This window comes from Rattus norvegicus, chromosome 7, assembly GCF_021556685.1.
Source record: "Rattus norvegicus strain SHRSP/BbbUtx chromosome 7, alternate assembly SHRSP_T2T, whole genome shotgun sequence".
NCBI classification, from domain to species: domain Eukaryota; kingdom Metazoa; phylum Chordata; class Mammalia; order Rodentia; family Muridae; genus Rattus; species Rattus norvegicus.
In genome coordinates, this window is record NC_141540.1 from 43,802,510 (window position 1) to 43,814,015 (window position 11,506).

Below are 11,506 nucleotides of genomic sequence, written 5' to 3' on the forward strand. Positions count from 1 at the left end.
CTGGGGAGATCCCGTGACCTTAGACGCCCTCCGCGCCCCGGATTCGGGAAGGGCCGCAGCCAGCGCTTCCTCCTCCCGGTCGCGGCCGGACAAAGCCGGGCTCCTTTCCGTGGGACCCGAAGGGCAGACCGGATCGGGACGCGCGCCTTCCGCAGGGCCCGCCGTCGCCGCACACAGGTGGTTTTCCGTCCGGGAGGGGCGGACTCGGCACTTTTATATAACAATAGAGCTGTGCGCGCCGGGGATGCGCTCTCGTCGCCGTCGCGGCCCCCGCCGGCCACGCCTCCATCCGGCTCCGGTGCCGCGCCGCCTCCGTCCTAAATTGCCTGCGTGTGGTGCCCATGAGACTCCCAAATCCTAACTCGGAAACCAAGGGGTCCAGACAGGGACATCTCTGGCTTCTTTCCGACTCTAGGTCTCTCCCTAGGGGACAGTTCCGTGACGGCCTTACATTCGATCACGGGGTCGCCGCGTGTCCTCCCCCTCCCCCTCCCCAGAGCAGCGGTGCTGCGGCCAAAGCGCAGCGCGCAAGCGCGTTTGGAGTTGCTAGAGTGCTCCATGCGGAGCTCGGGAACCGCTGCAGCCGAGAAAGGTTAGGGGACTGGCCTCGCTGCCCACAGTAGCCAGTTCCCTCAGGCTTAAAGGTCTTGCGGAGGACTCCCCCCACGTCTCCGGGTTGCAGGGAGCGTTGGTGAGGCCCGGTGTCCCAGGCGCCTAACCTAGGCTGCCTTGCCAGACCGGTTCCTCTTAGAAGCCAAACTCTGCTTCTGACCCCAAATCGTTAAAGGAGCTCGTCTCTCCAGGCTCGATGGGTGACCGGTGGGGGTGGGGAGCAAGATCTCCGGAGCAATGGCTCAGAATGCCTCCACCCCACCGGAGCATAAGAAAAGTGTAGGGCTAGCTGACAAGGTTTTTCCTGCTCGCCCCCCCCCCCCCCCCGAAAGTTGAGAAAACTCGGGATTGGGGTGCTTCTGGTTTTCTGGACAACCAAACGCTTGTTTGCTTAGCTGCTTTAAAATGTTTCAACAAAACACTAGTTTGTTTCTAGAGATGTTGGATTAGCATTTAACACTTCGTTGGGTCGCTAAAGCCCAGGCAGTTCACCAGCCCCAACACAGCCTCGGCTAAAAGGACTTCAGAACAAACAGAACTAGACTTTTAAAAGAGCCAAACAAATGCCACACACGATCTAAAGGAGGACCGGGGTGGTGGTGAGGGAGAAGGAGCGGGCTAGGATCTAGCGTTAAAGGGAATAAAAAAAGGGGTGGGGGACCCTCACGTTTTATTAAGGCTAACTTGAGATAGTAAGAGTAGCGAATAAGGGCTTTTGTGCTTGCTAATTGCACTACTGGTGCGCAAGAGTTAGACGCGAAGTGTGAACTCTCAACAGAAGGAAACACGAGACAACTTTAGTGCCCTGGTTTATGTGCCCTGCTCCTCCTCCACCGCCGCCTCCTCTTCTTTCTCCTTCCTCCCGCCGAGCCCGCAGTTGCAGCTTGTTTGCACTGGGGCTTATCCGGAGCGGAAATTCCTTTCCGTTTTTGTGAATGACAAACTCATTAACAATTCATCAACACAACCTGTTCCAGCCGGCCCGTCCCCACGGCAACAGCCCCTTCCGCAGCGCGCTCATTGGCTGGCCGAGAGAATGTATCCATTGAGACGCTGGCTGTTTGTATCCATTGAGGAGCTGCCTGGCACAGGGGGTGTGCTCTCGCGGAGTCCTAGGGACTGCGAGCAAACCCAGTCTTGAATAATCCGGCGAGAAACACGGGGTTGGATCTGAGGTGCAGCCTCAGAGGGATTAGGAGCTGCTAGACTTTTTTCTTTTTTCCTTTTTCTCCTCTCAGTGGCACGGAGTCCGAATTAATTGGATTTCATTCACTGGGTAGGAACAAAACTGGGCACTTTCATTCAGAGAGATTCATTGACTCTGAGAGTGATCTGGTGCAGAGGGACCACCGGCTTGGCTTCTGTCGCCTTCCCTAACCGCTAGCTTCGGCTTGGGAAAGGCCGAATCAAACCCGGCTCCGAGAGCCGGAGCTTCTCACGGCTTGCTTGGCCTATGCCTGCCTCGAGGGGCGTCTGCTAGGCACCCCGCCTTCTCCTGCAGCTCGACCCCCATGATAGATACGCTCAGACCCGTGCCCTTCGCGTCGGAAATGGCGATCAGCAAGACGGTGGCGTGGCTCAACGAGCAGCTGGAGCTGGGCAACGAACAGCTGCTGCTGATGGACTGCCGACCGCAGGAGCTGTACGAGTCGTCGCACATCGAATCTGCCATCAACGTGGCCATCCCGGGCATCATGCTGCGGCGTCTGCAGAAGGGCAACCTGCCGGTGCGCGCGCTATTCACGCGCTGCGAGGACCGGGACCGCTTTACCAGGCGCTGCGGCACCGACACCGTGGTGCTCTACGACGAGAACAGCAGCGACTGGAATGAGAACACAGGTGGAGAGTCGGTCCTCGGGCTGCTGCTCAAGAAACTCAAAGACGAGGGCTGCCGGGCGTTCTACCTTGAAGGTATGTTGTGCGCCCCGGCGCTCGGAGCTAGGGCTGCAGGCTGGGGAACTGCGGGCGAGGTAGCGATCGCCTCTCGCATTGCGCTTAAGGGAGCTGGGCCAGCGTGGTAGCTTCTTTTTTAAGGGTTCTTTATAATCCGGCACCTCCACCTTCCTCTCGCTTTCTTCTGGGTTGGTTTAGACTTAAGATTCAGAAGAGCTGGAAATGTAGTTCAGGGTGCAGCTTGACACCTCCTAGCTCCTCGAAATACTAAGTAATTTTGTGCATTTCCGGAATCAGAAGAATAAACGCTCCCTGGGTAGGCAGATGGTTGTATTCTTAAAGATGCACATTGAAGTGTGTTTTTACTACTGCAGTGGGGTTCATAGGTCGCCTGACCGTAGTGTCTCCTGCACCTCCTGTGCCTCTCACAAGCTGAAAATTACTACAGCTTCTCAGGTTACAAGAACGCTTTTCTTGTTTCTGGCAGGTGGCTTCAGTAAGTTCCAGGCCGAGTTCGCCCTGCACTGCGAGACCAATCTAGACGGCTCGTGCAGCAGCAGCTCCCCGCCCTTGCCAGTGCTGGGACTCGGGGGCCTGAGGATCAGCTCCGACTCTTCCTCGGACATTGAGTCTGACCTTGACCGAGACCCCAATAGTGCAACGGACTCCGATGGCAGCCCGCTGTCCAACAGCCAGCCTTCCTTCCCGGTGGAGATTTTGCCCTTCCTTTACCTGGGCTGTGCCAAGGACTCTACTAACTTGGACGTGTTGGAAGAGTTTGGCATCAAGTACATCTTGAACGTCACCCCCAATCTGCCCAATCTGTTTGAGAATGCAGGGGAGTTCAAGTACAAGCAAATTCCTATCTCTGATCACTGGAGCCAAAACCTGTCCCAGTTTTTCCCTGAGGCCATTTCTTTCATAGGTGAGACTAATTTTCAGTCATTCATGAGTTGAAGATGTTAATCTGTTTTCCTGCAAGCTATTTGGGGAGTGGGGGTTGGGGGTGGAGAGACTGCAGGTCTCTACTGTTCCAAGAGTGTTAATTCTGGTTTGCCTTCTGGCTGAAGGGGAAACAGGGCTTGTTGACATTAGCAGATCAGGGGACTATTTGAACCGTTTAATTCAGTACTTTTAAAAGGGGGCTGTTCCAATCAGCCACATTTTCCTTGTCTCTAGACAGGGAGTGAGTGGAGAGCAAATTAGCACTCACTTGCTGACAATCCTAGTGTTGCTTTATGATTTAAAAAGAAGACCCAGGAGTTATTTTTAGGACACCCAAGTTAGTTGTTGGAAAGCAGTTTGAATACTAGACGTTACCTAGCTGAATGATACTGCAGTGTACTGGTTACTGTGCCTCTGGGTAACCTGATCCCAGCAGGAAGAACCGTGGGCTGGGACTAAGAGAAGCGAATCTCCAGGCATTGTAGTGCATTTCCTATTACAAAGGAACTCATTTTCAGGCCGTGTAGACATCCTGTTCCTCCTAATGGGCTGTCCCCTGTGACTTCCCTCTCTCTCTTAAAATGCCTGAATACCCCCATTGTTAGCAGCACAACAGTTGGAGAATAATTTAATAGACCCTTGCTGTCTGCTTGTCTGTATGAGAGGCATTCAGGGCCGTAATGCAGGGTTTCTGGTATTCACAAGCTGAGGCAAAAAAGAATGCACACATTAAGGAGTTTTTTGTTGTTAGAAACTTAATACAAAAGCCCCCTTTACAGGAAATATCTAAAATATGCGATTGTGTTCAGTGTGCATGTTCATTTCTCATTTATACATTTTCTGCTGCCTTAGGGGCTGAACTGCCACACACAATTGTTTTGTTTTGTTTTACTATCCCTTCTTAATTCAGACTTAGGGCTGAGCATTTGCAGCAAAGACTGCTTTTTCAGTCTAGTGAAACCTTGCCTTTCTTTTTTGTGTTCACAGATGAAGCCCGAGGCAAAAACTGTGGTGTCCTGGTGCATTGCTTGGCGGGCATCAGCCGCTCCGTCACGGTGACAGTGGCTTACCTTATGCAGAAGCTCAACTTGTCCATGAACGATGCTTATGACATTGTCAAAATGAAGAAGTCCAACATCTCTCCCAACTTCAACTTCATGGGCCAGCTGCTTGACTTTGAAAGGACCCTGGGACTCAGCAGCCCCTGTGACAATCGTGTCCCCGCACAGCAGCTCTACTTCACCGCGCCCTCCAACCAGAATGTCTACCAAGTGGACTCCCTGCAATCTACGTGAAAGGCACCCACCTTTCCTAGCCGGGAGTGTCTCATTCCTTCAGTTTCTCTTGGGCAGCATCGACCAGGCTGCTTTCTTTGTGTGTGGCCCCAGGTGTCAAAAATGTCACCAGCTGTCTGTATTAGACAAGGTTGCCAAGTGCAAAATTGGTTATTACGGAGGGAGAGATTTGCTCCATTCATTGTTTTTTGGAAGGACAGGGTATGCTGTCTAGATCCAGGCAATAGGTTTGCTTCTGTACCCCAGCCTACCCAAGCAGGGACTGGACCTCCATCCAGATAGAGGGTAGGACAAAGGAGCCGGGGATAGGAGCATGTGTTCCTTAGGGCCACATATGGCTGTTTCCTGTTGCATCTGGAACCAACTATATTGTCTTCAGTGAAGACTGATTCAACTTTGCGTATAGTGGAGCCAAAGAGATTTTAGCTCTGTATTTGTGGTATCGGTTTTGAAAACAAAAGAACTGATCCTTTAATTTGATTATTGTAAATATTTGATCTTCACTTGAGAGTGTTTGTTTGGCTTGTGTTTGGTTTTTAATCTTTGGGTTTAAACGAGATCCAAAGGGAGAAAGAGCAGTATGCCACTTCTTAGAACAAAAAAAAAAAAAATGGTTCTTTTCTAATCCAAAGGGTATATTTGCAGCATGCTTGACCTTACTGTACCAATTCTGGTTTTCACGGATATTATGATCACTAAGACTTTGTTATGATGAGGTCTTCAGTCTCTTTCATGTATCTTCCTTGTAACTTTATTTTTTCTCTTAATGTAGTTTTGACTCTGCCTTACCTTTGTAAATATTTGGCTTACGTTGTCTCAAGGGGTATTTTCGAAAGACACCAAAATTGTGGATTCACTTTTTTTTTTTTTTTTTTTTTTTTTAGTAACTTCAGCTGTGCTTAAACAGCCTATTACCTCTGTACAAAATTCTTCAGGGAGTGTCACCTCAAATGCAATACGTTGGGTTGGTCTCTTTCCTTTAAAAAAAAAATATACAAAACTGGAAGTGTGTGTATGTATGTATGTGAGCATGCTCGCCCATTCAACGGGTGGGATGCGACAGGTTGTGAGGAAGGGAAAGTTCACTTGCTCCATGATGTTCGTGGTGTAAAGTTTTGAGCTGGAATTTATTATAAGAATGTAAAACCTTAAATTATTAATAAATAACTATTTTGGCTATTGAGTGTGTTTTTATTTTTAAATGTCTCAGCCTATGAAGTTAACACACTAACGTGGATTCTGATAAAGTTTGAAGGAATAGCATGGTTACTACGTTTCAAGTGAAGACCTCCTAGGACAGACTGACCACGTGCATACAGATAACACCTCACAAATGTGGTTCAAGCTTCATTAGGATTTTATTTTTCTCCCCCCAGGAGAAATGAAGCCCACAGTATATACATTGTTGAAATACAAAGTTTGGGTATTCGTAAATTGCCCCCAGATCATGGCAGCCACATGTTAACCTCTCTCTTCCAGAACCCTCCATAATCCTTGGGCATGCTGGGAAGGAAGTAGAGAAATCCCCCACCCCCACCCCAGGATGTCTAGTTCTAAAAAAAATTATCCTAACATGAGCTTAGATTGGGTCCCTTTCTTTGACTCTTAGGACATTCTGATGGCATGTTGGCTTTTTCATGGACTTGGATGTGGTTTTTTTGGTGTTTGTATGTTCACTTGGGATGAAATGGGCTCCCAATGTAAGTCTGCTGCTTAGTGATTTTAGGATGCAGGCCAGAACCACCATTGAGTCTCAGTTATAGATGGTTTGAAAGTTTCCTGCTCAGCCAAAGGCTAGGTATCCTGTCATTTTTCTGGAGACCTTTTTTCTGAGCTCAGAAGTACGAAAACCAAATTAAGAGGAGGTGCGTGTATTAGTATCAAGAGTCCTAGGATGTATGTTGGAATGTCACGCCTGAGCTCTATTATTTTGAAGTGGGAGAATGAGTTTTTCACCCAAGCACATGGGAGGTGACTGTTGGGCTAACCGGCCGTCTACATGTAGTTGGTGAGTGGCTTTCATTCTACAAGCAATTGTGTCAACCTGTCTGGGAGTGATTTTTTTTTTTTTGTTGTTGTTGTTTTTAAAGCGACTTGAGTACAAAAAAAAGAAAGAAAAATAATCAAGTCAGGCTCCTATTTGGGTGTCCCAAGTCAGCAGGAACACAAGGCAGAAATGGACCGCAGTTCCACTTGGCTCCGTTAATCAAGTTCTGAAGGGTTTCCGGTCCTGGCGTTGCCTGAACTGCCTGTTGGAAGTCGGGATTTGCAAGCAGCATTTGCGGCCCAGCTGCATGCAGCTCAGGGAGCTGACTGCTTTCTCTCCTTCTTTTCTCTAACTTCTTTTCTTTCTTTTTACATGAAAGGGGGTTGGGGCTGCGGGTAATTTTAGTGCATTTCCCCTTCGCGGGTCATTCTGTTCCTCCCAGAACTTGCATACACTTGCGTTCCTACTGCTGGGCTCAAACCGACAGCTGGCCTCCCCAGCACTTCCTCTTGTCCCACTGTGCGTTTGTTGTTTGTCAGTCCACTTCTGAAATTAATAATGTTTTCTGGCCGAGTGCCACAAGCCATTACCACAAAGGGGAAGTAACACATATGAATAGCAGGAAGCCACGCAGGGTCACAGTGTGAGCTGAACCTGTGGAGGGAACATATAATTGAGCCTGGCCCATTCAGCGAGTGTCTAAGAGTGATTGCAGGAGAGGGAGCTTACAGCGTCCAAGCGGCTCAAAATGTGAAAAAAGGGGGCGGGGGGGGTGTTTCCAATAAATTGGGAGCAAATGGTCTTTGTCACTAGTCTGAGCTAAAGGAGAGTTTAGGGCTCCCATAAAGTTGCAGTGTTTGGGGTTTCTCCCCTCCTGGCATATTGTTTCATCAGGCTGGTGGACACAGGGTGCCTGTTTCCTCCCGTCTCACAGAAGGGTTCATATTAAAAGGGCGATTTTTACGGTTCACCTAGGCCAGGAGATTCAAAGAACTGGACGCTTTTTTGCTGTTTCACCTCACCCTGCCTCTGCCTCCTTCTCTTCTTGCTACCCTACTGGCTTCTTTGTGCTTGCAAGGGGCCAAGGGAAGGCTATCATTTTCCTTCTCAAAGTTGGGCTGCTTTCCTGAATGGAGCCCTCACAGTTACTAGGGCAACCTTTGCCCGCAGCTGCAGCTACCACAGCCAGCCTTCTTCATCACCTGCTATCCCCATTAGGGCCATCCTCCAGTCTGGGAGAAAGCACTACCTTCCCTGCCTTGTGTCGGGAGGAGTGGGGCTCTGGTAGGAGAGGTGGTTGTCTGCAGGTTTTGTGGGTGCTGCAAAACCAAACCAAAACAAACAAACAAACAAACAAACAAACAAACAAAAAACCTTCAGAGCATGCAGGCGATAATGGGATAAACAGATTTTAAGGTTAAAATTGGAATTAGGAATGGTTGTCCGGTGATAAAAATACCAATAGTCCTCAGAGAATGGAAACAAAGATTTGCATGGACCTTAAAACTGGAAGGCATGGTTTGTAATTCTCAGTCTCTCATGAATGGAATGAGTAGCCCAGGGCAAGGCTTTTGGCTCCAGTGAGGGGTTTGTTTGTTTGTTTGTTTTTTCTTGTCTGTTACAGGAGTGCATTCTTATCTATCATTCCAGACTTCTTTCTCAATTCCAGCCTTCTGATCATGGACTGTCGATATTTGGTAAAGGTTAAAAGGAGAGGGGGGAGGGTTGGAGACAGCCCTGTCTTTCTCTAATAGATACTGCATACTGTGCACTGTGGGTAATACCACATTTACTCCTCAGAATGGCTCTGCGAGATAGGCTTCCAAAGAGGAAACTGAGGCAGAGATCCACCTGTATGGCATCTAGTACTCTATTAGGGAATCTCTCCCTGTTCCTTTCCCTGTTCCTCTCCTTCCTCTCTGCCCCACCCCCCACCCCTATGTGTGTGTGTGTGTGTGTGTGTGTGTGTGTGTGTGTGTGTGTGTGTGTGTGTTAGAACGGAACTTTGAGGCTCTGTCTGCTGAAGCCTGCTTGTCTGTCAGTATTTGCTGCTCTTGACAACATCCTGGGATGCTGGGTAGGAAGTGGCGTCTCCATTTTACAGCTGAGGAAGTGGAGGAGTCAGAGCTTCCACGGGCCAGAATGCCAGCGCCAAATCATGAAAAGGCCGAGCTGCCATGTGTCAGTTCATCTGGAAGCTTCTTTCCTTCCTCTCCAAAGAGAAGTTGCCCAACCTTGGGCCGATTAGCACATAAATTACAAAACTGATGTCCCTCAGGATCTCTAGCTAGCATTGTGGGGCCTGGCCCTGACCCTTGCTCACACCCCTGTGTCAGTGGAGGGAGACTTCTGAAAGCAGCTATCTCCTCCCTCTGATTCTTCGGAAGAAATTTGTGAGAGGGAGTCAAGTCAGGGTTAGGGAAGGTCAAGAGAAAAGAGGGGAGGTCTGCAGAACAAGGGACAACCATCCAGAGAAGAACGGGAGATAGGGTGGGGTGGAGTAGAAAGAAGAGGTCCTGTGGTAGCTGGCTGTAAGACAAAATCCTTGAAAAGCCTGTAGAAAACCAGTCCACAGACTTTAAGTTGTCTCACAAGGACAACTTTGGCTGTAAATTTATATGCTGTTCCTCACATGCAGTTTCCCAAATACCCTGCAAGACTTTCAAAGATTCTTAGCCAATCCTTGTGTCTTCAGTGCTCACTTAGCAATTGGCTGTGAATGGGTCGGGTTTAGGAGATGTGTGTGTGTGTGTGTGTGTGTGTGTGTGTGTGTGTGTGTGTATGTGTGTGTGTGTGTGTGTGTCTGTGCGCGCACTCGTGCTTGCACACGCGCCCCTGGGAAGTGGGGGAGGGGGGTTCTTTCAAATGTCTTCACAGTCCAAAGGGAACTGAAGGGCACAGAACAAAGTTCAAACAGTTCACAAATATTTATCCAGACCTTGATGTGAGTTGGTTTGATGAAAGAAGGTGACAATGAAGGACAGCTAATGACCTTCGCTGAGTCCTCAAAGGTCAAAGGCAGGGCCATGTGTCCAGGTGTCACCAGATGTTTCTCTGGATGCTCCAAATCATTGGGCCCTCTAGAGACAAGTGGACTGCTTGTCTGTCCTGCTTTGTTTCAATCATGCAAACAACACTCTTTCTACCCTGCATTTTAGCCTACCTGTATGTAGCTTCACCTAGCAACTCCCCTAGAAGCAGAGAAGAGATGTGACAGGAGCACTTTGAATCACTGAGTTTTCAAAGAAGGCACAGAGAAAATGGAGCACTATACGTTCTTTAAGAATGTTGAAAGAGCAAGAAAATCAACCATGATAAAATCTATTGTTCTTCCTCTGTTAGAATTGACCCTTTTTGGCTTTTGGAGAAAATCTAAATTTTTAACAACATTTACAATTTTTTAAACAAAAATGCATTCTTTAAAAAATATTTTGACCAGAGGTTGAACTCAGAGTCTTTGGCATATTAGGCAAATACTCTTAATGGTTTAGCTAAAAGCCTAGTCCATATTGATTACTTTGAGTATGTATACATATCTCTGTGTGTGTGTGTGTGTGTGTGTGTGTGTGTGTGTGTGTGTGTGTGTGTGTGTGTAGTTGTTTGCAGAGAACAGAAAGCAACCTTGGGTATCATTACTCGGAGTCGAATCTACTTTTTGTTTGTTTGTTTGTTTGTTTGTTTGTTTTTAACAAGGTCTCTCAATGGCCTGGAGCAGGTGAATAGGGTGGCTGGTTAGCCAGGATTACGAATCCTCCTGCCTCCACCTCTCCAGCAATGGGATTACAAATTCACACCACCACACCTGGTTTGTGAGGTCTGGGCCTCAAGCTCAGAGTCTCATGTTTGTAAGACAAAAGCTTTGTCAACAGAGCTATTCCACCAGCCTCACGCTGGTTACTTTTTATTAGTTTCAGTTTAATTCCTATTACATTAAAAGAAGAGAGTGAGATATAGAAATAGATGTGTCTTTAAACAGAGACAGCTCCCTCCCCAGGATCATTAAAGCGGGGATGATCCTTATGTTTCTGTGAGTTATCGGCACACAACGAAGCAGCCCAACCTTGGTGGCTTCAGACAATGACAGTTTATTTTGTTTATCATCCTGCACCAGGGCGGGGCTCAGGAAGGAAGTGTGGTCTCTGCTCCTGGCTATATTGGTCGGGACAGTTCACCTTCAGTCCAGAGAACCCAATTCTAAGACATCTCACTTAGTTACCTGGCAGTTCGTGCTGGAAGCGCATCAGGGACCGATGCCTAAAACTTTGGTTCTTCTCGTGTGATTTGGATTTCCTTGAAGTATGGTAACTAGGTTCCATGGACAAAATCTCAGGAAGAACACAAGGGAGAAGTTGTGTTAACTTAGGCCTAGGCACACGTAGGCACACAGGTTCAGAAGGGGGCATTAGAGCCCACCTTTTAAAGTGGAGGAGGACCACGTTTGTGAGAGAGCAGATGCAATGGAATTGTGTGGCCGTCGTTCTTGGTAAACACAACCTGCTACATGGTACAGGAGAGAGGTGTGACTGTAGGGCTATGTGAAGTACTGGTGAGCTCCTACTGAGTGAAATCAAAATCATTTAGCGCTGTTCTTTTTTTTTTAAAAGAAGATTTATCTATGTATGTGAGTACACTATAGCTGTCTTCAGACACCAGAAGAGGGCATCGGATCCCATTACAGATGGTTGTGAGCCACCATGTGGTTGCTGGGATTTGAACTCAGGACCTCCGGAAGAGCAGTCAGTGCTCTTAACCGCTGAGCCATCTCTCCAGCCCA

The 11,506-nt window shown here is 48.3% G+C and overlaps 1 protein-coding gene across 1 annotated transcript; it reads left to right on the forward strand.

The window, feature by feature from the left end:
* The first annotated feature begins 1,690 nt into the window (after positions 1 to 1,690).
* Dusp6 (dual specificity phosphatase 6) lies at positions 1,691 to 5,928 on the forward strand. The gene is given in 3 exon segments (NM_053883.3): positions 1,691 to 2,523; positions 2,993 to 3,430; positions 4,438 to 5,928. Coding segments are annotated over 3 exon segments (1,146 nt in total). The 5' UTR covers positions 1,691 to 2,123; the 3' UTR covers positions 4,746 to 5,928.
* Positions 5,929 to 11,506: the final 5,578 nt, after the last annotated feature.